General features: G+C 41.7%; 1 protein-coding gene across 1 annotated transcript; it reads left to right on the top strand.

Moving 5' to 3' along the window:
* Positions 1–136: 136 nt before the first annotated feature.
* On the top strand, positions 137–25,238 carry stau1 (staufen double-stranded RNA binding protein 1). Its single transcript, XM_084063405.1, has 15 exons — positions 137–304; positions 7,261–7,698; positions 10,022–10,143; positions 11,176–11,320; positions 11,509–11,662; positions 12,840–13,011; positions 13,556–13,654; positions 14,100–14,312; positions 15,950–16,093; positions 16,633–16,779; positions 18,776–18,851; positions 20,351–20,673; positions 21,300–21,422; positions 22,223–22,302; positions 22,411–25,238. Exons 2-15 carry the CDS (start codon positions 7,443–7,445, stop codon positions 22,496–22,498), a joined length of 2,142 nt encoding a protein of 713 aa, XP_083919531.1. The 5' UTR covers positions 137–304; positions 7,261–7,442; the 3' UTR covers positions 22,499–25,238.
* Positions 25,239–25,505: the final 267 nt, after the last annotated feature.

Raw genomic sequence — 25,505 nt, 5'->3', positions numbered from 1 at the left:
GGACCCCACTTTGAGAACCAATGATCTATGTGACAAACACTACAATCTCTTCGAAATCTGTGAATGTAGTGACTTCCCCACAACTGATCATTTCCTGTGAGTGTTGATGTCACTTCCTGAGCATCGATCCCACAGTGGCTTCATTCTCTTTAGTGTTTGCCTTGTATATACGTGCTGTTTCCAACCTCCTCACTCAGCCAGCCTTTTACACACAATCCTCATCAAATACACACGCCAGATCCCAGCAGATCACACCTTTATATGGAGTGATCACACACACACCGGGACAGGAAGAAGCCACGAGGTAAGGAAGGGTTTTATATTTGATTGTAATTCTTTTTTTTTCTTCTCTTTTTTTTTTTTTCATTTCAATTTATTAGATTATAAATTAGATTAGATTATATGCACAAAGATGTCATCTTTGTTGCGATCAAAACGTGTGATCTTATCTTCCTGCGTTGGTATTTAATGGTGGGACTGATTTGATTTACTAAGAGACTTCATTATAAGTTCCTATTCCTCCTATTAGCATGCTATGCTAGCTAGCCACTAGAGCCCTGGGGCTGCAGCCTGTAGGACGAAGATGCCACGGTTTGGTCAGTGTCGTCATAGCCGAGCGCCGGCTTCTTTAATGTGGAGGTTTCTGGTTTGAGGAAAAGGATCCAAAATAAATAAATATATAAATACCACCATGATAAACAAATAAGAATAATCTAATAAGACACAATGACAGGTAAAACGAGTAAATGTTTGCATTTGCCATTGTGTTATATCATTGTTGTTTTTATCTATTTAGTTGTGTTGTAAAGTAAATAAGTACATTTACTCATATCTAAGTCTCCCTCTCCCTCTCTCTCTCTCTATATATATATCTATCTATATATATCTATATATCTATATATCTATATATATATATATATATATATATATATATATTGGTTATTCGACGCGTTGTGAGCTTGTAGATCTGCTATTTTCAAAAGATTGTTATACATTTTGAAAACTTGAAATGGGACATTCTGCACAATGACTACTTTTACTTTTGGCACTTTAAGTACATTTTGATGCCATTGCCATTATTTTTGTACTTTCATTAAAGTACATTCTGAATACCAGACTTTTTCTTGTAACTGAGCATTTCTAAATTGTGGTATTGATACTTTTACTCAAGTAAAAAATGTGAGTACTTCTTCCACCACTGTTTAATTATGGTTCTTCATTTTTATTACATTCAGTCCATAGATTGACTCAATACACACTTCCTGGTTGTGACGTCACGGGCCCATCCTCTGTAACTGAACCCTTGGCTGCCTGCAAAAAGCTGCTATTGGGCCTGAGTTGTTGTGTGCAAACAAACATGTCTTTTTAATCAGAATAACCTCGGCAGACAAGTCATTAATAATGAATAATAGGCTATTATGACAGACATGTGGTGCTGATGGCCATGTCATTGTGATCACTGAGATCCTATGTGATGGAGATACTATGAACCTTTAGCATTATTAGCTACCCTGGCCTTGCTAACTCCAGCTGATCAGTGTTATTGATGGTTCTTATGGAACCCCCCAGATTAATATGTATTTGGTCACAGACAGTGGTGTAAAGTAACTAAGTACATGTACCCAAGTACCGTACTTGAGTAGAATGTTGTGGTATTTTTTAACTTTCTTCAGTATTTACAATTTTCAATGCTTTTACTTCTACTCCACTACATCTCAGAGGCAAATATTGTACTTTTAGTACTCCACTACAATTATTTGAAAACTTTAGTTGCTAGTTACTTTGTAGATTGTGATTATTATTACAGAACATGTACATTAACCACTTCAACCCTATACATTTCAGCCATTTGAAAATTGCCGATCTACAAGCTCACAATTTGTAGATATAGATTTGTAGATATTTTTAAAAGATTTTGATACATTTGAAAACTTGTGAAATGGGACATTTCTGCATAAGGAGTACTTTCTACTTTTGGTATTTTAAGTACATTTTTATACCAATACTTTTGTACTTTTACTCAAGTAAATGTTTTATTCCGGACTTTGACTTGTAACAGAGTATTTCTACATTGCAGTATTGATACTCTTACTTAAATAAAACGTGTGAGTACTTCTTCCACCTGTATGTATTTGGCCCATCTGAAAATAGTTTGTGTTTGGGACCCCCATAACATTTGTGTTGCTCAAATGTTTTCAAAGATATTCAACATTTTTCGTATTCTCTTCAAGATTTCTTTTTTTTAAATAGCAGATGTTTATGGGGTCAACAGATTTTGATTTTTTTGTTTGCATTTCTGTTTAATAAAATATTCAATCAATCAATACGTATACATTAGATGGGATGTACAGTACCATTGAATGTCGATACGTGTCGGAGCAACGCTAGAATGCTATCATCTTAACCGGATTAAATTCATTGGAATTTATTCAATTGGATTATGTTTAGGATCCATAACAGCTGGTTGAATTGAGGTCAGAAATAATCAATATTTGCAGCCCTACACTGTAATCTGTCAGTGTCCTGTCCACCCACTTTCCTTTCATGTTAGGCTATTCTGTTCAGTCACTCCAAACTGACTGACACCGTTTCCATGACGAAAGTGATTGTTTACCATCAGTCAATGTGCGATAAAGTAGCCGCAAGCAGCTTAGATGCTGCATGCTATCTGCATCTAAGTTGCAATACGCTCCATTTGACAGCCCATTTATGAAACAGGAAGATCCTGATTGAAAGAGTCAAAACATTTGTAAATAGCAGATCTTAAAGCTCACAACGTTGCGAGGCGTTGTGAGCTTGTTGTTTTTCAAAAGTATTTTCACAATATTTATCTGTGGAACCGACGAGTCAATTAAAATGTAATGCCTCAACTCCTACATTCCAAGTGCTTATCAGGGTGGGTGGGGGTCCCCAGTTCAAATATGATTATTTTGGGGGTCACAGCCTGAAAAGGTTGAGAAACACTGCATTAAACGACAATAAACTCACTAATATTGCACCTGTAAGGATAGCTTACAGCAATATTATTGTCCTTTAATACAGTGGCTCTCAACCTTTTCAGGCTGTGACCCCCCAAAATACTCATATTTGAGCTGGGGACCCCCCACACTGACAAGCACTTGGAATGTAGCAGTTGAGGCATTACATTTAGTGTAACTCGGTTCCACAGATAAATATTGTGAAAATAGCTGATCTACAAGCTCACAACACGCCAGGTGTTGTGTCACTTCACTGTCATCTGTGGACCCCCCCCCAATATCATGTGGGGAGTGGGGACCCCCCCTGGGGGTTGTTTGCAGCTAGGTTGAAAGCAGTGCTGGGCGATATGACTTCAATTCAATATCATGATTATTTCAAATTGTTGCTTCGATTACGGTTAATGAACAATCATCTTTTCAATAAAATAGAATCTGTAGAAATAGCAGATCTACAAGCTCACAACATGGTGCGATGCGACACGTTTAAGCTTGTAGATCGGCTATTTTTGCATGCCACCATTGTACATCAAAGTATGATATCCCTATATTATTAAGCGGTTTGACTAATCAATTTAGTTCATTATAAAAGAAATAGTTGTTAGTGTCGAAGCATTGATATATATATATATATATATATATATATATATATATATATATATATATATATATATATATATATATATATATATATATATATAAAAAACAGTAAAAATAAAAACCTGACTCTCCAATCTTTGATTAACCTACGGTTATTTATGTTTTCTTCCCGAAGTGAAAATTAAAAAGAAATAATTAGGGTTTAATAAGTCTTCTCCGTGGGGTGCATATTGTAAGAATGGATTGCGCTGTCCTTTATTTTCCTCCTAAGGGATTTGAGTGAAACTAAACTACTAAACCATGCCAGGAAAATCCTCTTGACCCAGTTGTTCTTCTACCGTTGACTCAAACATTTCTGTTTTTGGCACTTTACCTGTGTGGCTAAAAATAAATATCTGTGTGGACTGGACAACCCAATGGCCTATCAGACACTTGATCCATCTTCTAGTGGGTGCAGTAGTTTCAGAACAATGCCTTGTGAGAGTCTTCCCTCAAAAGTAAAGACTGTTTTAGTTTTGACGGTAGTGTGCAGGAGACAGGAGTGGATCTGTTAGTATTGCCAGGATACATAATCTTTATCACAATGATCTGGCTTCATCATGCTTTGTTTAATACAACTTTGATCATCTCACTTTCACTTATCGATTCTCAATTATGTTTCCTACTCCCGCCTCCCAGTTTGCTGTGCATTGGGCCAGTGATTCTCAAACTTTTTCATGTCACTACTACTCCTGTAGTTCTACCCTGAATCGTTTAACTCATGTCATCTACAACATTTTATCGTTACCATAAACGTGGCTCTGTAAGTAATGTTGTATAAATTGTGCTATAATGTAGAAATATTTCAGGAATAGTGACAGAATGTGCGTCTTTGTTTTTGACAGTCTTGGTAAGATTCAAATGGATTCCAACAGGAAATTGAATAAAACACTGTCTGGAAATGCAGTGGTCTGAAAGCATTAACCCATTAAGACCTGGAACTGTGTCATTTTTAGATTTGAGCTAAAAAGCATTATTTTACACTTTGGGCTATTCAAAAATAGCAGATATACAAGCTCGTAGCGCGGCACCTACGAGCTTTTAGATCTGCTATTTTTTTTAAATCGTGAAAATGTGTGCAAATCTTTAAATATATATTTTTTTAAAGCAAACATTTTTAACTCAAATCTTTGCTTCTGGGTGGTCCCTGGAACAAAATATTTTGATGGGGTCGGCGGCCAAATACATGTCATTTTGGGGGTCCTTGACATGGAAAAAGATTGAGAACCACTGATATAGAAACATAAGTTTTTCAGAATACTGTTGAGATTTAGGAGACATGTAGAATCGGCTTCAGGTCTCAATGGGTTAAATTAGATAGCTTTGTTTAATTGATTAGAGAGTAATGAGAGATGAGAGAGAGGGGGGGCGGGGGGGGGTCCACTGCGGGGCGTTGTGAGCTTGTAGATTGGCTATTTTCACAATGTTTGCCTCTGTCTTATGTCATTTTGAGCAATTTGTCCAATTTGGTATTAATCCATTAAAACTGGGAAAGCATCTGTCATTTTGGATTTTTTGTGTTGGCTATTCAAATATAGCCAACGCAAAAATCTTGAAAGTGTGAGAACTACTGATTTAGAAGGCATTTGTAAAATTGGCCTCAGGTCTAATAGGGTTAAAAAGGTTAGGGTTAGTTCACATTTAACCTCTAGTAATTGTTTTTGTAAATGTAGTATTGCGCAGGTACCCTGTATACGCTTATACTGATGGATTGTTTACTGTTGAGTGAGAAGACCATATTGCACATTAAAGGGATAGTTCACCCCCAAAATGACATTTTTTCAGTCGATTACGGTACTCACCCCATGTAGACTTGAATTCATGAAGCTTTTTTTGTTTTCGTCGCATTGCTGAGCCAATAATTTGATGACCGCCGGCGGCTCTGGTATACCGGAGGCATAAGCATCTTTCCGCCTGTCATCAAATTATTGGCTTAGGAATGCAACAAAAACAAAACAAAAATCAATTAATTCAAGGCTTCATGGGGTCTGTAATTGATAGAAGATGAGTACATTTTGGGGTGAACTATCCCTTTAAGCAAATCATGTGGGGACCCCCAGTTTGGGAACCATTGGTCTACTCTAGACCCTGCCCTGCCCTATGTGAGAAGTGCATTTTGACTATTGTCATATTGTGATGTGGTGCTAAAATAAAATGTACTGGACTTGACTTGGTGGCAAGGCAATGATATGGGAAGCACTGCAAGACATCACACATCAGGACTGGGAGATATGTGAGCAATGAGCATTGAGATGGAATTTGAAAAGAGAGGGCTGAGCACACAAAGCATTAGTGTCCTACAGGTTTCCATTGTTTCACTGAAGAACATCACATTCTGTTCCATCGTGTTGTACAACTACAACACTGTGTAGGTCGTACAGTTTTACGCAAGCATGCAGCGCAGAGGATGAGTATGTTGCATATGGAAGCTGTCGGGCAGAAACATTATAGTTTCATAGTTCGTCTTTCTATGTTTTAAAATGATTATTATTATTCCCTTATTTGGTACTTTGTTGTATGACGATGTCACAAAAGTAGTGAAAATGGCAGATCTACAAGCTCACCACGAGTCGCAACGCAGCATGTTGTGAGCGTGTAGATCAGCAGTTATTTTAAATAGTTTAAAACCTTTTGATTTTATTTGTCTATAACGACATTCCCAAATTAGGGATGTCGGGTTGAAAGTGGTTAAAAATCAGTGACTTATCGGCTGCGAAATTGCTGAAACCAATGTTGTTATTAAAAAGTGAAATAATGTCACTGGTTCTCAAACTTTTTAGCTGAAGACCCAAACGAGAAATCAGATGTTTGCCTGCGACTCAAAGTAGTGAAAATAGCAGATCTACAAGCTCACAACGCGTCGCTTTGCGCCACGGTGCGAGCTTGCAGATCTGCTATTTTCACTTCTTCTTAAAGGTTACGAAGAAGTGAAAATAGCAGATTAGAAAACAAATGTTTAAGACTTAAACATTTGTTTTCTAATTTGGGAATTTCTTTGATTATTTTTATTTTATGCATGAAGCTGTTTTTGAAAAATGTTTGAATTTGTTTAAAAAAATGTGTGAATTTCTGTGGAAAACTTTAGAAAATATTAAAACATTTAAGAAACCAAAAAAATAAAGGGATTCACCCGCGTCCCACGAACTGATCCGATTCCCAAAAATGGGTCCCGAGTCCCGAACCCACTGCTTAACCCAATAAGACCTGGAACTGTGTCATTTTTAGATTTGAGCTAAAAAGCATTAATTTACACTTTGGGCTATTCAAAAATAGCAGATATACAAGCTCATAGCGCGGCACCGAGTGCCGCGCTACGAGCTTGTAGATCTGCTATTTTTGAAAATTCATGAAAATGTGTGCAAATCTTTGAATATATATATATTTTTAAAGCGAACATTTTTAACTCAAATCTTTGCTTCTGGGGGTTCCTGGAACAAAATATTTTGATGGGGGTCTGCGGCCAAATACATATAATTTTGGGGGTCCTTGACATGAAAAAGTTTGAGCACCACTGATATAGAAACATACGTTTTTCAGAAAACTGTTGAGATTTAGGAGACATGTAGAATCGGCTTCAGGTCTCAATGGGAACCAGTGGTCTAGACCTACTTCTAAAATCCATTGTGTGTGTCCCTCCCTTTTTCAGGCAGAGCTTTGCAGTCAGATTCTCTACAATCAAACAGGTCCTGGACGTCGGTCGGGTCATTCGCCTGCCGCCGCTGCACTGCAAAGCTCTTAACCGTGACGTCGTTCTTCCCGCCATCGACTGACCCCCCCCCGCCCCACCCCCACCCCACCCCCAACCAACCAACCAACCAGTGAGGAAGGATGTCCAGCCAGCTCCAGTTCCAGTGTCCGGGGGGCGGCAGCCCCGCCATGCCCAGTACGGCGGCCGCCGCTGCCGCCAGCGCACCCCTGCCACTGGGGCACGCCCCCCAGCCACTGGGGCACGCCCCCCAGCCCGGGTACAGCATCCCGTGTGCCACAGGAGGGACCCTGCCCTCGGAGAGTGCCAGCCACCCCTTAAGGAGCTCCGCCTTGCCCTCGGGCTCAGCCACGCCCTTCACCCCTCCCCCCACCACAGGTGCGTGTGTGCAATAATTCGACGTTTTCAGCCCCCCCCCCCCCATGACTGATTTCATGTCTTTCTCTTGGCTTTCTCTAAAGCAGTGGTTCCCAAATGTATATACTTTTTGCCGTTTTGTGCCAGGGACCCCCAGAAGAGAAGACTTGTGTAAAAAAAAATATATATATGTTCAACGTTTTTCTTTCAAAAATGGTAAAAAAAAATAGCAGATGTACAAGCTCACAGCACGGTACGAAGTTACGCTCTGTGAGCTTGTGTATCTATTTTTTAAATAGCCAACATATAAATGGATAAAGTGGTTAAAATGATTGTGATGCTGTATTAAGTACTTTAGCTGGGGACCCCCTTGAACCCCCCAAGGACCCCTGGGGGTCCCCGGACCCTACTTTGAGAACCACTGCTCTAAAGGATGAGTATACTTGTTTGCATGCCGGACACTGAAATACATGCAATACATGGCACACAACCAAGTATAAATCAGGCATAACCATAAAGCATGTGGCTGATAAAGCCACAAACCCTACAGTAATAATAGATATTACATTTATTGTAAGATTTAATTGTATTTGAATTGGAAAACTAGCAATACAACGCGTGTTCAGAAGCGTCTTCCAAAAAAGATTTTTCATAAAAACAGCATCAAATCTGCGATTTCTTTTAACCCATTAAGACCTTGAACGCATCTGTGTCTCTTTAGATTTGCCGCGCCATGAGCTTGTATATCTGCTATTTTTGAAAAATCGTGAAAATGTATTTTGTATATTCTTTTTTTCCGAAAAACTGTTAGGATTCAGAATTTTTCAAGAAGCGGCCTCAGGTCTTAATGGGTTAACTGGTTGGCTGTATGTAGAACAGTGGGAACATACATTTAGACCGACCATACCTAAACATGATAATTGTACATTTTATTTAGGAAACGGAGCAGTAGTGTGTGTGTGTGGGGGGGGGGGCTTTCACGCAGTTTCACAAATCACAGAATCACAGATAGGGGACTTGGCCTAACAACATTGGTCGTGAGATTAGTTTTAGCTTTAATCCATGGGAAAGTCTGGTTTCTTCTAGTGGTTGTGATTTAGTTTTTTAATGCATGGATTAAAGTTCTTAGTCACCATCATTTGGATTCCATAGAGGCCAGCATGTCTTGATGTTTGGCTAACTCTTGGCTTTCTCTAAGGATGTACTTAGTTTTGTGCCAGTGTTGCACACCGGATATAGCCAATCTACAAGCTCAAAATGCATCGCAGTGCGACGCGTTGTGAGCTTGTAGATCTGCTATATTTGAGGAGCGACACGGCGTGCAACTAACGTACAAGCATAACCCCAAACCCATGTGTCTGGTAAAGTCAATTCCTACAGTAATAATACACATCAAAGTTATTTTAAGATTAAAGGGTAAACATTCTTGTCATTTACAGTAGATGTCTGTGTCAGTCTCGGCTAAGAGCAAGAGTTTATATTTGTTAATATTCATTATGTTGAACGCCTGCTCACAGAGATACGTTGTCCCAAATATGTAAAGACTTGTCATCTTTGGGGTATTTTGGTCCCAGGTATTGATAGAATGAGTCCAAACCCACAGCTTCTCCTCAAAAGCTTCAAAGCAGAGTTACACGGAACATCACATACTTTGGTTTGAGTTCCTCAATCCTCTGATGCTGTGTTGACAGCCAACGACAAGCCAAAGAGTCATACTTGCTTCTCGAGCCGAGTGGAGACTTGTAAATTATTCTGAAACTCACTTTTCAGCTGTGATATTGTGTGCTTGTACCCGTCTGTGTTGTAATTATTCCCATGAGTGACACGTTGCAAAGAGAGAGAGAGAGGGAAATGAGCTGGGTTGTTCCGGGATATTTGGATCTCTCACAAACCTAATTTGATTTGAAAGACACCAGTGTTGTGTCAAAGTATTCTGTCAAGTTTTTGCATCCTGCATGTGCTTGATGTCCAGCAAAAAGAAGCAAGATCATGATGCCAGTCCGAGTCATCCAACTCTGTCACTGTCCCTGTCTCATTCCTCAATGGCCCAATGTCCTCACATAATTTGAAAAAAAATGTACCCCTTTTTTGTGATCAGTGTTTATTTTGACAGCAAATATTTATTTAGTTTTGGGCAGTCTTTTGAATTCAATTCCATTTAGTTGTAGTCATATTTTACTCATCTGAAATGTTTTAGTTTTAGTCTAGTTTTAGTTGATTAAATATCATAATATGATGGCGCTGTAATGCCCGATTTACACTTAGCTGCGTGCCGGAAATAGCAAATCTACAAACTCACTGGTTGTGATGATATTTGAATGACACTTTTTGTTTTTGTTTCTAGTATCTAACATGGCAAACCCTAAAGAGAAGACCCCCATGTGTTTGGTGAATGAGTTAGCCCGTTTCAACAAGATCCAGCCGGAGTATAAGCTGCTCTGTGAGGAAGGACCTGCTCACTCCAAGGTAATTCACACCAATGAACGGTCTCTGATGAAGCACACTTTGTGTCTGACATGGCCTGTGTGCTGCTGGCATCTTTTTTTTCCTCTGTCACTAGGCCTGTCACAATTCTTACATAATTGCCAAATCGCAATTATTTTAGCATAAGCGTCATAATTGTTTACATGTTGAAAAATGCATACTGTACATTTTCAAAAATAGTGGAAATAGACCCGAGCTTGTAAATTATAAAATTATTATTTATAAAATTATTAAATATGGCCATAGTGCATTATTTATCTTGAATATTAGTATCATTAGTAATATCGGTGTCATTGTCATTTATTTGTGTTATTTGTCATATCTGTCACGTGCAGTATGTTTACAAAGCCTAAAAGCCAAACAGAATTTTAATTTTGATGTTCCAATGTTCAATAGAAAAACACAATCCAATTGTTAACCGCAATGATTTGAATGACAATTGCTAGTGGAGTAAAATGTCATGGTTATCCTATCTTTTATTTCTTCTCCATGTCTTTACAATAAAGGACAAACGTTTCGGATATCCAGCCTTCGTCCCCTGACGATATACAAGCTCATAGTACGGCACCGAGTGCCGTGCTATGAGCTTGTTGATCTGCTATTTTTCAAAAATCTTGAACATTTGTGCGAATCTTTGAAAAAAAAAAAAAAAAATATATATATATATATATATATATATATTTCTTTTTTTAAGCGAACATTTTTAACTCAAATCTTAGCGTGTGGGGGTCCCTGGAACATCATATTTTGAGATGGGGGTCTGCGGTCAAATACAAATAATTTTGGGGCTCCTTGACATTAAATAGTCTGAGAACCACTGATATAGCAACATAATGTTTCAGGAAACTGACATTTTGTGGAGGCCTCTGGTCTTAATGGGTTAAATGTCATTGTGAGGATATTGCACCAGAGGAGTCGGAGCGCGGTGGTAACAAAAACGTTCATCTATGGTTATCCTATCTGTCACTGGAGTTTATGTGAGAAAAGTGACCTTTTCTTTTCATTTGGTGTCAGATCTTCTCGGTGCGTCTCACACTGGGAGACCAGCATTGGGAGGCAGAGGGCACCAGCATCAAGAAAGCCCAGCACACTGCTGCCGGCTCCGCCCTGGCCGAGACCACCCTGCCCAAACCCACCGTCAGGATACCCCGCAACACAGGTATAACCACCACTCATACCGTATGCTGGTTGAAGAAACTCGGGCTCTGCTAGAGTTTTGTACATAACACACAACAGGCACTGGGGTTTAGTTACATGTATATTGGAGAAGAAAGCAAGCACACATTTAGATTAGTCATGGCGACAGAGAACTTGAATCCATGTTGTTTTTTCTCCTTCATGGTATAGACTGTATGACACACACTATGGAGCTGAACGCTCTGTGTATGAAGCTGGGGAAGAAGCCTGTGTATAAACCTGTAGATCCATACCTGGGCATGAGACCACCCAACTTCAACTACAACGTCAGAGCTCCTGGGCCTTACCAGCGCTCCATGCAACAGTGAGTCTCCTATCCTTGTTCAAATGAATACTGTATGTATTAAAACATATATATTGTGCAAGGGATAATTGACAGGGTCGCCGGTCTTTTTTTGTTTGTTTATTACCCCTAAGGGATTTGTTTCTCAATAATGACCGACGACCCGTCAATTATCCCGCTTATTACACATTAATTCATAATTTGACCCAAAAGTAACAACACAACTAAGTCTGAAAGTATTCCATAAGTGTTGTGCTGGGCGGACACGGTCGCCTGGGAAAACAAGTGTTGATCAAATAGAATCAATTTTCGATTACTGCATCGTCTATTTTTCACTTCAAATGTTTTCAAAAACATTCTTGAGAGCAACGTGTAGTTATAAATGACATTGTGTGTTTGTTTACGTGCCTGTGTGTCATGTTGGATACGGCATCAAATCAAGCAGTGCAGCAGGTGCTTTGAGTCTTTGATTAGACGGCTCTTATTGAGCTCATTATTCAAAAATAACACACCGCTGAATTCAGCAATTGGCCTATCAGAATCAAGCATTCAACCAAGCCGTGTAATAAGTCTATATATAGAAATCATTGCTATAGAGATGGTTCAGTAACGGTCTCCCTGTCTCGCCTGCTCTTTAGTAAACAGAAAAGTATTAGGTAGTTTTCGGGGATACCAATTTTATACCTCCAGGAGAGAAAACACATACAGGATAAACGAGTGAAATTTGTAAATTAAAAAAAAGAAAGATTAAAAAAAAAACTACAACCAAATAAGCCAAAATCAGAACTGGAACACTAACACAGTCTGTGATTGGAATATAGATCTTTAACGTTTTAACAAAACGCACGTCATGTACTCACCCTTTTAATGTGCTGATACTTGAGGCCTTGCTTGGCGTGACATGTCTCACTATGTTCTGAGATTTGAGCATTCATACTGTCTGTGACTCGCCTTTATTTAAAGGATAAACCCCTTGAGATGTATCATTTCGTTTTCAAGGTGGTCATTAAAAATAAATGTAAATAAGGAAGTGAAGTGAAAGTGCCATGGTCTTGCGCATAACAGTAGGCATTGCAACCTTTACAACCTGGACATACAGTACATGAATTGGCATGAATTGGCCTTAGACTGGACTATTCTTGGCTTGCGCCACCGTTATACGATATACCATTTCCAATGCCGTGTGGTGTTCTTGCAGGTATTACTATCCGTTTCCACCAGTGGGACCAATGTTGTACCACATAGAGCTCTCCATCGGGGGACAGCAGTTCCACGGGAAGGGACGCACCAGACAACTAGCCAAACACGATGCTGCGGCCAAGGCGCTCAAACTCCTCCAGAAAGAACCCATCGTGCAACAGCTGCCAGAGGTGAGATCACGATCATTCAACACACTTGTATATACATGTGTCTGTTCCACACGGCAGTCAAAGAAATGTGGTATTGCTGCTTAAAGGTTTTGTAAGTGATATTCCATTGCCAGTATGTGTTAAATAGCTCTATATTCCCAATAGTAATCATTGCTATAGAGTGTTTGTTCAGTAACAGGGGTGTCCCCGTCTCTCCAGCTCTTCAGTAAACAGAACATACATTTCTATATCTCTCCGGAATGCAATTGGTGCCTCACCTGAAAATGTACTTTCTGTTAAAGAGCTGGAGTGATAGGGAGACTCCTGTTACTGAACAAACACTATAGCAATGATTATAATCGAATAGTATGAATGATTAGCTTTTAACTTTATATATATATAAAACCAGTAAATACCACTTACAGCACCGTAAATTGATTAAGTAGTGAAGCAGCTTTGGGAGATTATATTCCTTATCGTTTCAAGCCTAATTGTTGTCCAACATTTGGCTGATTATGTATGAGAAAGTGACAAATAAACCATTCCTAATTGTTTTACTTTGCAGATGAACGGGGACGATGAAGAGGAGGAGAACCTCAATAAATCAGAAATCAGCCAGGTGTTTGAAATTGCACTGAAGAGAAACCTGCCTGTCAACTTTGAGGTTGGTACAGATTCATTCATGCTGTGTGCTGTCTGGTTTAACCACTTAAAAGTGGTGGTTTCACTTTAACACACCGCTGGGGTCATTTCCACGTCTACTCCTGCTTTTGTGGGCACCCCAGACAGTTCATAAGTTGCTTGATTCGATATTTAGATATTTGATATTCATTATGATCAGACACGCCCCATCCTATATATGCCCATTCAACTTTAAACTCCATGATAACCATGTTAGACTCATTGAAAACACACATCCCTGCTTCTGGGGACTGATATTGTGCTTGTCCGTAATTTTTCCGTGTTTTCTTTTAATTAAAAAACGGGAGAAAATATAACATTTACGGTTAAAGCAAAAAATGTGTAGTATTTCTAGGCCCAATTGGGTTCAGTGTGTAGAAATTGTCACATAGAAACGTGACTCAAGAACCCATGATGGTTCCCGCCAGGTTCTGAAGGAGGCGGGCCCGCCCCACATGAAGAGTTTTGTGGTGCGGGTGGCGGTGGGGGAATTCGCTGGCGAGGGAGAGGGCAAGAGCAAAAAGATTGCCAAAAAGCTGGCAGCCACGGCAGTGCTGGAGGAGCTGAGGAAGCTGCCACACATACCCACGGTGGAGAAGATGCTGCCACGCATGAAGAAGAAAACCAAATCCATCATCAAGGTAACAATCCACCGCAGTCACACGGGACGGCAGCCATTTTGCTCTGTCGTCATACAACCATGCATTAAAAATGGAAATATTTATTAAGAAGCATATAATCCGCGATAGGCATCGACCAGCTCTCAATAGAGATGTTAACAATTAATCTATAATCGAAGGATTTACTTCCTTGCCCTGCTGGCAAGAAATGGCACTGATCAGTCCAGTGGTTTGAGAAATTAGCCAGACACACACACACACACACTGTGTCTGTCTGCAGCTACAGTCATTTATCTTCTAGACGTCTCGCCCGCTAGGAGCCACAGCGCAAAACGTTGTGGTGCGTGTGCCTGTTGTGGCCACGGCCAACATGGCTGACGGTGCAGCATGTCGTTCACAGTCCAGGCACACACACACACACACATCCCTTCATTCACTCGACTCTGAACTTGATTGATTGTCAGCAGACCCAGCACGGACAGTAAATCCATATTTAATCAGCCATCGTGGCAGCCGATCGCTAATGTTAGTTGGTTCAGGCCAAACCATTTGATGTAATTAGTTCTTACTGAATAATTAGATTTGACAAGCGTTTGCATAATCTCACAACGCCGTCAAGTTCAAGTTCAACAGAGGTCAGGGGAAAATCCTAAATATTTGGGATAAGCTGTGGTAGCTATTTGATTGGCTGTGAGTTTCAAAACCCTGCCAGCACAACACTTATGGAAAAGGTTAGATCTGTAAGGGTCCATTTGGTTCCATTTGTAGAGTTACAGACCTGTAAGGGTCCATTTGGAACCCCCCTATAGTCATCATTAAAGGGAACCGTTACAGAATCGGACCGTTAACACATTGACTGCCTGAGATTAAAACATTGTTTTTTTTATCCCCATGCCATTGTTTTTTACCTCAACTCTTTGACTGCCGTCGACGCGTTTTTGAGTCAATTGCTTTTTCATGTTTAATTGGCGATCGCGCTGTTCTCTGTAACTTCCACCATCAGGTTCCCTTTGCACTCACTTCCCATTAGCGGGTTCCGTTTCCAGTTCTCGGTTTTATCTTCAAAAATTTGATTTTTAGGCCAAAATAGGGCAAAACCAGTTACCCCACACGGTATAGAAAACGAACGGAGAACATTCCGAAGTTGTCTAAGAAATTGCAGGCAAGTGATGGATTTGAAGGAACGTTCTTGTGCAATGTGTTATGAGGGACGTGTTAACCCATTAAGACCTGGAACTGTGTCATTTTTAGATTTGAGCTAAAAAGCATTATTTTACACTTTGGGCTATTCAAAAATAGCAGATATACAAGCTCATAGCGCGGCACCGAGTGCCGCGCTATGAGCTTGTAGATCTGCTATTTTTGAAAAAAATTGAAAATGTGTGCAAATCTTTGATGGGGGTCTGCGGCCAAATACATATCATTTTGGGGGTCCTTGACATGAAAAAGATTGAGCACCACTGATATAGAAACATGCGTTTTTCAGAAAACTGTTGAGATTTAGGAGACATGTAGAATCGGCTTCAGGTCTTAATGGGTTAAGGAACCGTAATTGTTCAAATCCGTCCCAAACGTAGTCGCAGCGATGTGAATATCCAGATGGCGTTTCTGCTCTTATCCGTGTCTTAACCATGAACCTCTGGTCCTCCCCCCGCCAGCTGCAGACCAGCCCAGAGTACGGTCAGGGCATGAACCCCATCAGTCGCCTGGCTCAGATCCAGCAAGCCAAGAAGGAGAAGGAGCCAGAGTACAGCATGGTGACAGAACGGGGACTCCCTCGCCGCAGGGAGTTTGTCATGCAGGTACACAACCAACCACCGCCTAGTTCTCTCCTCAACGAGATATCCCGAGTTTTTTCTGAATGCCCTCACTGCCAAACTGTATCTCGCTTCCTAAGCGCTTTTTTTTAAAAACTTTTTTTACTAAAAGATCCTGGCACAGTATGAACATATTTTTTTATTTCATTGGCACTGAGAGAGTTAAATGAATCTAACATGGTTGGAGGTTGAAGTTACAATGCAGTTTGTATAGGAAGTCTGATAAAATGTATATCAAAGATCTAAATACTGAATCAAGCAACTTAAAAATTGCTTGGGGTGCACACTGCAGAAATAAGCCAGATTAGATGTTTAAATGACCCCAAACATGTTAAAGTGAAATATCCCTTTTAAGTGATTAAAGCCAGGAAAAAACAACCATTATGCCATACATATTACGATATTGAAAATCCCAGACGATCTAGTCTTATAAAACATGATATTGATATATTGCCCATCCCTTATCCTGTCATCTCTCAGCTCACTGACGTGTGTGTGTGTGTGTGTGTGTGTGTGGGTGGTAGGTGACAGTGTGCAGCCAGTGTGCAGAGGGAATGGGACCCAGTAAAAAGGTGGCCAAGCGGAACGCAGCAGAGAAGATGTTGGAGCTCTTGGGATATAAAGTGCCTCAGCCTCAGCCCCCCAAGCCCGCACTCAAAACTGATGAAAAGGTATCGCTGCGATCCAATTGAATGTTGAATTTGTTGTTTATTTGTAACGCTGTAGTACAGTGATGTCCAAACTTATTTTAAAGGGGGCCATATTAGAAAATATGAAAACACCAAAGGGCCATACATGCACGCGCGCGTAATTTGCCCACCTATAACCGCAATTTGCGGTTATAGGTGGATTTTGGGCAAAAAATATGCGGTTTTCAGGTGAATTTTGGGCGTTTTATTGTTACTTTATTTCGGTTTTAGGGTTAAGTTTAGGGTTATGTTATTTAATTCGTATTTATGCCTGATTTAACCGATTTATTATCAAAAACATTATTATAAAAACATTTAAAAAATAATGAATGAACTGAGCCAGACAAGCAACTCTTTTTTTCCTCTTCTCTTTATTTTATTTTCAGACAATAAAAAAGAACATTGTGTGTGTGAGTGAAAACAAAGAGGTCTGATTTTTCTTAAACTTACTAGTCAGTGAGAGGGGTGAAACTGAGATCTGGACTTAAGTACACTTGCCAGGTCTGGTGTGAGAGCAGTGGTTGATATGCGTAAAATATCACGTAGGTGGGGGTCAGTTAGTCTGGTCCTCACGCGGGTCTTGTTCAAGTTCATTACAGAGAATGTCTGCTCACACAAATATGTAGAGCCGAACAAGCTCAGCATTCTCTTTGCAAATGTTCGCATTTCTGGGTATTTACCTTTATCCAGCTGTCGGTAAAAATCCACAAGTGCGAGATGCTGCTGTCGGCCGCGCAACACATCGTCGCACTGCATCTCAATTAGCTCCAACTGCAGTTGATGCGGGACAGTGTCGGGGTCCACGGAGAATGGAGATGAGAATAGTAGCATGTCCTTGTCCATAGCAAAAAAATCCTTAAAGCGCCCGCTGAACTCATCAGAAAGAGATTTAATGGCTGCTGCATATTTCCTCCTGGTTTGCACACCAGAATTCCCAAGGACCTCACGCAGTGCAGGGAAATGTGAGGTGTTGGGCTCCGTCTGTGACAGGTGTCCGTGGAATAGTTTGAGCTTGTTTCTAAAGGCCTTGATGTGTGCGTAAAGCTGGCTCACCACGGCATCTTTCCCTTGTAGGCTGATGTTTAGTACATTCAGGTGCTTTGTGATATCGACCAAGAAACCCAAACTCTTGCTTCTTTTCGGGGCAAATGTTTTCCACTGCCTTCATCAAGCAGTCTTTAACAAACTCGCCTTCTGAAAACGGTTTGCACTGTTTGGCAATTAACATCGCCACTTCGTAGCTTGCTTTGGTGCTGTTTTCATTTGAATCCCGAGCTCGGGTGAATATCTGCTGTTGAGAAGCCAGGCCAGCTTCTAGCTTTTTTAATTCTTCTCTCCGTTCGCTCCCTGTTAACTTGTCATGTGTATTGGCATGGGTCTGATAATGTCTCTTCACATTGTATTCTTTAACAACGGCAACGGGCTGTGTGCAAATTAGGCACACACATTTGTTTCTGTATTCAGTGAAAAAATATTCCAATTTCCACCTCTCCTGGAAGCGGCGGCCCTCAACATCTACCTTCCTTTTTTTCGGTGCAGTTGCCATCGCTATTGTAGGCTGCCTGGCCTCGCTGAATCAATCGGGCAGTAAACAGGTCTGGCGCGCAGCGTTCATGTCAGCATTCCGGACATAGTATGAGGGTCACGTGGTGTGACCCGGCTCAAATGACAGCGAGTGGAGAAGAGCTAGAGAAGGTGCTGCCATCCTGAGGCGAAGAAGGAAAATGCAACTTTCACTTTTATAAATCTTTTTTTTTTTTTTTGGAAGGTGCAGGCGGGCCGTTCATAATACAATTTAGGAATGAAGCCACGGGCCGTATGAAATGTGTCCGCGGGCCGCAAATGGCCCGCGGGCCGGACTTTGGACACCACTGCTGTAGTATGATCAAGTAGGGTGTTAATTTACGAAAAAACTAGTTTGAATATGGAGAGAGGAGTTTTCTGCCTGTTCTCATTGTGTGTGACGTTTATTGTCTAGGCCCCAATAAAGAAACCTGGAGATGGACGCAAAGTGACCTTCTTCGAGCCAGGCTCTGTGGAGGAGGTGGCCATGGGTGAGTACAGTTTAACATTTACAATTTTGGCCTATAGTAGATGCTCTTATCCATTATCTTATCCTTAAATGTTTGAAATCAGAGTAAGCAAGTAAAACATTGGGAGTGAGTCTACAGTTCTGACTGCAATGTGGGGAGTTTAATTCCACATTTTAGGAGCAGAGAGAGAGGGAAGAGTCTAGGACGCGTGGAGCGTTGTCCAGGGTGTTTTATGGAAGGGAGAAGAGTCTAGGATGTGTGGAACGTTGTCCAGGGTGTTTAATGGAAGGGAGAAGAGTCTAGGACGTGTGGAGCGTTGTCCAATGTGTTTTAGAGAAGGCAGAAGAGTCTAGGACGTGTGGAGCGTTGTCCAGGGTGTTTTAGGGAAGGCAGAAGAGTCTAGGACGTGTGGAGCGTTGTCCAGGGTGTTTTAGGGAAGGCAGAAGAGTCTAGGACGTGTGGAGCGTTGTCCAGAGTGTTTTAGGGAAGGCAGAAGAGTCTAGGACGTGTGGAGCGTTGTCCAGAGTGTTTTAGGGAAGGGAGAACAGTCTAGGCCGTGGGGAGCGTTGTCCAATGTGTTTTAGAGAAGGGAGAAGAGTCTAGGACGTGTGGAGCGTTGTCCAGGGTGTTTTAGGGAAGGGAGAAGAGTCTAGGACGTGTGGAGTGTTGTCCAATGTGTTTTAGAGAAGGGAGAAGAGTCTAGGACGTGTGGAGCGTTGTCCAATGTGTTTTAGAGAAGGGAGAAGAGTCTAGGACGTGTGGAGCGTTGTCCAATGTGTTTTAGAGAAGGGAGAAGAGTCTAGGACGTGGGGAGCGTTGTCCAGAGTGTTTTAGGGAAGGGAGAACAGTCTAGGACGTGGGGAGCGTTGTCCAATGTGTTTTAGAGAAGGGAGAAGAGTCTAGGACGTGTGGAGCGTTGTCCAGGGTGTTTTAGGGAAGGGAGAAGAGTCTAGGATGTGTGGAGTGTTGTCCAATGTGTTTTAGAGAAGGGAGAAGAGTCTAGGACGTGTAGAGCGTTGTCCAGGGTGTTTTAGGGAAGGGAGAAGAGTCTAGGACGTGTGGAGTGTTGTCCAGGGTGTTTTAGAGAAGGGAGAAATGGTAAATGGTGCATTTATATAGCACTTTTATCCAAAGCGCTTTACATTGATTGTGCCATTCACCCATTCACACACGCATTCATACACCGATGGCGGAGGAAACCATGCAAGGCACCAACCTGCTCATCGGGAGCAATTAGGGGTTCAGCGTCTTACTCAAGTACACTTTGACACTAACTCTTGGGGAGCGCCCCAGCCCAGGATCGAACTGGGAACCTTGCGGTTTCCAGTTCACTCTACCCGGCCACTCTACCCCTGAGCCACTGCCGCCCCGAAGAGAAGAGTTTAGGACGTGGGGAGCTTTATCCAGGGTGTTGGCCTAAGTGCTATTAACTGCTACTAAGTGCTAATAAGTCTATATTGGCCAAATGGATATATACTGTAATGGGTCTAGCTCTAATCCTGTGTGGGTTACCCTCCCAGGTTCCAAGGAGGAGGACTTCCGCATGCCTTACCTGAGCCACCAGCAGCTCCCAGCGGGCATCCTGCCCATGGTGCCCGAGGTGGCCCAGGCCGTCGGGATGATGTGCCAGGGTCCCCACGCCAAGGACTACAACCGGCCCGCGCCCAACCCGGCCGTGGCCACCATCACTGCCATGATCGCCAACGAGCTTCTGTACGCGGGGGCCTCCCTGACCGCCGAGACCATCCTGAAGAACGGCAACCAGCTGAGCCAGCTCCCCCACGGACCCATGACCCGACCCTCCGAACAGCTCGGGTTCCTGGCCTCTGTGCAGGGTTTGCAGGTAAAAAAAACGTTTGAGACTGACCGATGCCCCGACCTTTTGGGTCCAATGCTGTCCTTATTTTAGTCATACCAGTGTTTTTTTAAACTGTTTCATGTCAAGGACCCCCAAATTGATGTGTATTTGGTCTTGGACCCCCTTCTGAAAAACAGGGACCGCCAAAAGAGAACATTTATGTTAAAAAAGAAAACGAAATTATTCAAAATGTTCCAAACGTCTTATATATTTTTCAAACATTTTCAAAAATAGTAGATGTACAAGCTTGTAGATTTGCTATTTTTGAATAGCCAACACATAAATGGATAAAGTGGTTAAAATGATTATGATGCTATGTTAACTACTTTCCCCAAACTATACTGTAAAACTAGTTAAACATTGGCCAAACTGTTAAATAATATAAGGAAGAGGCAAATATTTTGAAAATAGCCGATCTACAAGCTCACAACCCCTCGTGCTGTGAAGCGCTGTGAGCTAAATTACTAAATGCAATGCCTCAACTTCAGTTTGAGATCATTCACCTTACGTTCTCCCAAAAAAAAATCCGATATGCAAGCTTATAGATCGTCGATTTTTGATTCGAACGGAATAATGTGACATTAATGGTTTATTTGTTTACTCTCTTGCAGGTGGAATATAAAGATTTTCCCAAAAACAATAAGAATGAGTTTGTGTCGCTGATTAACTGCTCCTCCCAGCCCCCTCTCATCAGTCATGGGATCGGGAAGGATGTGGAGTCGTGTCATGATATGGTGAGTCTGTCTCCAACAACTACCGGTAATTATTTCTACTAGCTTGTAGATCTTTCTACTAGCTTTTTAAATCGTGAAAATGTGTGAAAATTGGCCAAATTGTCAAATATTACGTAAGAAAGAGACAAGCATTGTGAAGATAGCCGATCTACTATGCGAGGCGCTGTGAGCTTGTAGTTCAGCTATTTTCACAATATTTATGTGGAACCGAATATTTATAGGCAAACTTATTTTGGGGGGTCATGGCCTGGCAAGTTTGGGAACCCTTGATGTAGTAGACATGGAAATGCATTTCACACGTTGGAAGTTGTATTTGACTTGCGGAGGAGTGTAGGGTAGGGCAGGAATGTCACGCAGGCCATGAAGACCATGGCTACCGTTAAACCCCTCGTTTTGGCCTCATGCCCTTCAAAACATGATTTACCCATGAGGCCACAGTGGCCTTGATGCCCCCGTCCACACTGCCGCGGTGTGCCAGCTGATTTCACCTTTTTTTCTCCTTCTTTTCCTCCTTTCTTTTTTTACTTCAGTGTCTTGTTGAGATTCTGAAATAATGAAGATCTGTATTTATTTCGCTGATCATTGTGTATTTAAAATGAAATCATTCTTAAACCTTAAATTCAATTAATAAAATGGATTTTTTGTGTGTTTTTTTATCGCCTTGCTGCGTTTTGCATTTGTTGAGGACCTTTTGTGTCCTCAACAAATGGCCTTGGCCCTAAAACGTTGAAAGTCCAGGCCTAGTGTAGGGGTTGGACCACCGCGTTGTATTTGCTAATGTCGTTCCTCCTAACCAACAGGCTGCGTTGAATATTCTGAAGTTACTCTCAGAGCTGGACCAGCAGCCCAATGACAGGACAGGAAACGGACCAATCTCTGGGTAAAGACTTACTCTTTTTTCTCTTCTCTCTCTCAAAAACATAACGTCCCTACTAAAGAAACCTTTTGATTCAGTGTCAGACAAACTAAACGCCGCTGTTTCCTCCAGGTGCGGCAAGCAAGACATGGAAGGCGACTCGCTCCTCAAACAGGCTAACTCAAGCACCTTGGCACAGACTCTGGACGGCACTGTTTAGACGCACAAACACACAATGGGTTGTCTTGACAAAAAGCACTAGAGAAAACTCACACTGTGTTCTGGATGTTTAAAGACTGACTTACACTTGGTTTTGCGTGCCTGCGTCGCGTGTCGGAAACGGCAGTAAATGTACAAGCGCTGTGAGCTTGTAGATCGGCTATTTCCGCCACACGACACACCGGCACGACACTAAGTATAAATCACTTTGGAAGCCTACAGCTCGCTTTTAGGGCGGGTGTAGGCTCTAAAGCAACACTGTTCATATAAGATGTTAATCGCAATGTTCACAGTTAAACAAGATTGTTAAAAAAAAGGATGTTTTCCTCAATGTTGTTTAATTGTACACATTATTTATTATTTTTTTGTTTTTTTTCATTGGTTTGCGTTAAATGCGGCTGCATCCTAGTCAAAGAAAGCGGGCGTTTTTTTGCGGTGCTGAAATGGAACGAAACGACGATCGTGGAAGCTTTTTTTTGTTTGTTTTTGTTCTTGACTAGAGCTTGTTTTCTCTTTTAATTTCCTCTTTAGTGAGACTTGCTTTTCTCTGGATTTTTAAGTGTTTTATGTTGTAGCCCCCCCCCTCCCGGAGGTGGGGGGTTAAGGAGTACTTGGCCCCCAAAATGAGTTTCTCTCCATCTTGTTACTCGCCCCCATGAAGCTTTGAAATCATGGAGATTATTATTTTTTTCCCGTCGCATTCCTGAACAAATTATCAAAATGCAGCATGGCAAGTTATGAAGTATTGAAAACCAGGCATTCTCTATACCAGTGGTTCTCCAAACTTTTTATTTTGAAGGACCCCCATAACTCTGAGAGTGTACAAACGGAACCAAGTGGACCTCTCAGAGTTATAGACCCCCCCCTCAAGGAACCCTGGGAATCCCAGGACCCCACTTTGAGAAACCACTGCTCAATACCATAAGATGTACAGTTTTCGATCTAGCTAATGAAGATTGGCCTTTTCCGAGATGAATGTGAAAGTATCCCTGAGAAGATGGATGGTGTTTGTCCCACTGTTAGTTAAACAAAACAAAAAAAAACGTCTGCACACCTAGATTAAAAGTCTAAAAGCAGCTGTGAACATCAACTATATATAAGATTACACGCACACTGCCCAACTTGCCATGATACAGGAGAAAAAAATTCATTGAAGCAAAGTTTTGGTCAGTCGCGACCTTCCTCAGAGGAGTATACGTTCTTTACAGGTGTGTTTGACCAATTCTAGAGGGTTTAAGTGGTACCGGATATGCAGCTCGGCAACGGTGAATTGATCCCAGTGTATGACGGAGGACAATTTCACGATAAATTAAAAATCGTTTTAATTTGTGAGCGTGTCTTATCACGATAAACGATAATGTCGATTATCGTCCCATCCATGAGAGTGGCTCGGTGTCTGCTGCAGTTTAGAAAGTTGTCATAACGTTCCGGCTGGCTGCGCAGCTGGCTCTGCGTCGTTTGCACCTCCTGCTCCTTCTTCACTCCACAGCTCCATGTCAAAGGTCAATTCTAGTGCCCGGAACTTGACTCTCCAGTTTCTGCTCGTTGATGTTCCTCTCGAAATTCCGGCTGCTCTTTCAGTGTCTGCATCTGGTTCTCGATGACTGAAAAAAAGGAATTGAAGCTAAGTTTCGGTCAATATCGCCACCGATAGAAATGTTAATATAATTTTGTCCTCCTTTACCGTGCAAGTTCTCCTGTGGCGTAATCGTTTATTGTGGGGATTTGTCCACTGTCAAAGTGAAAATAAGCCTGGTGTGGCCCGCCCTTTCTTCTTTCTGTCGGAGCTGCAGGGGTTGGGAGCAACACGACAACCCTTGGCATGAACACAATAAAACGCAATCCAATATGTGCCTTGCCTATTGCAAGAAGAAAGCTTTCCCAGCTATGACTGTGGCTTGAGTTCTTGTCGATGGTTCATTTCAGTTCCATTTTCTTCAATTCATCAACTAATCTCATCTGTTTTTTTTTTGTGTTCTTCATTAAGAGATGCGATAAAAGCAAAGGATTCTCCGGGAATTTTAAGGCTTCAAGGGGAGAGCAATTAACAGGAAAAGGGGGAAAATGATAAAAGTACTCTTTTAACGGTAGATAACCCTGAAGGTTACATTTGGACCCCCGTGGATGCCTGGGATGCAGCCAGCGTTCGAACCACTGTTGATTTCCCTAGAGTGCTTTCAATCAACACCCATAAGTGAAGTGTTTTATCTACATCACCGTTTCTCAACGGGTGGTTCCAAATGGACCCTTAACAGGTTTGTAACTCTGAGAGCGTGCAAATGGAACCGAATTCGGTTCTATTTGTACCCTCTCGTAGTTAAATTAACACTGGCAGATGTGACAGTGTTAGATTGGGGGTCCCAGAGATATCCCCCACTGTACCCTCTCGGAAGTTAGCAGACCGGTAGAAGTCGTCGGACCCCCGGTGGTCCCTGGAACCGGACGTTGAGAAACGGTGGTCTACATTACCATGTAGGGCCAGGAAGTTTTTTTTTTTTTTTGGTATTTTATTTTATTTTTTTGTGACTAAATGTAGCGTGTGTGTGATTGTAAATGTGATGTTGTCCCCCCACTCGTGTGTGTGTGTGCGTCGGTCGGGGCAGTGTAAGTCTCTCGTTGCGTATGGTCGAAGCACGATAACCCCCCCCGTCATCTCTGTACCCCCCCTCCTGTTGTTCCTCTCTGCTCCCCATGGAATGTAAGTAAAACTTGTGTGCTGCCATGCACAAACATACATACAAGTCTTTGTCTTTTATTTCATAATTACGGGGCCAGGCTTCCAGCATGGACCCGTTTTGTTATTGAGATTATTCCGTTTCTTCTGCCACTTTTGGCAGTTCTGGCTGAACCGTGCAGTCGCTTTTTATGAAACTCGGCCATATGATAGATGGTCATGAAAAACGATCAAGAAATAATTCTCACAATCTTTCGTCAAAAGGTGGCGCTATAGCACTCAATTGAAAAATGCCAACTTTGAACAGGTACAACTCATGCCCTGTTTGACCTAC

Source organism: Gymnoscopelus microlampas (assembly GCF_963454915.1).
Source record: "Gymnoscopelus microlampas genome assembly, chromosome: 7".
NCBI classification, from domain to species: Eukaryota; Metazoa; Chordata; class Actinopteri; order Myctophiformes; family Myctophidae; genus Gymnoscopelus; species Gymnoscopelus microlampas.
Note: the sequence above shows the minus strand (reverse complement) of the source record. Positions and strands in the feature narration are given on the sequence as shown.

Coding starts and splice junctions, on each gene's coding strand:
- stau1 (XM_084063405.1), top strand. CDS start 7,443: ATGTCCAGCCAGCTCCAGTTCCAGTGTCCGGGGGGCGGCAGCCCCGCC. Junction 11,321..11,508: donor CAGGATACCCCGCAACACAG/GTATAACCACCA, acceptor TTCATGGTATAG/ACTGTATGACACACACTATG. Junction 16,094..16,632: donor GCAGGGAGTTTGTCATGCAG/GTACACAACCAA, acceptor TGTGGGTGGTAG/GTGACAGTGTGCAGCCAGTG.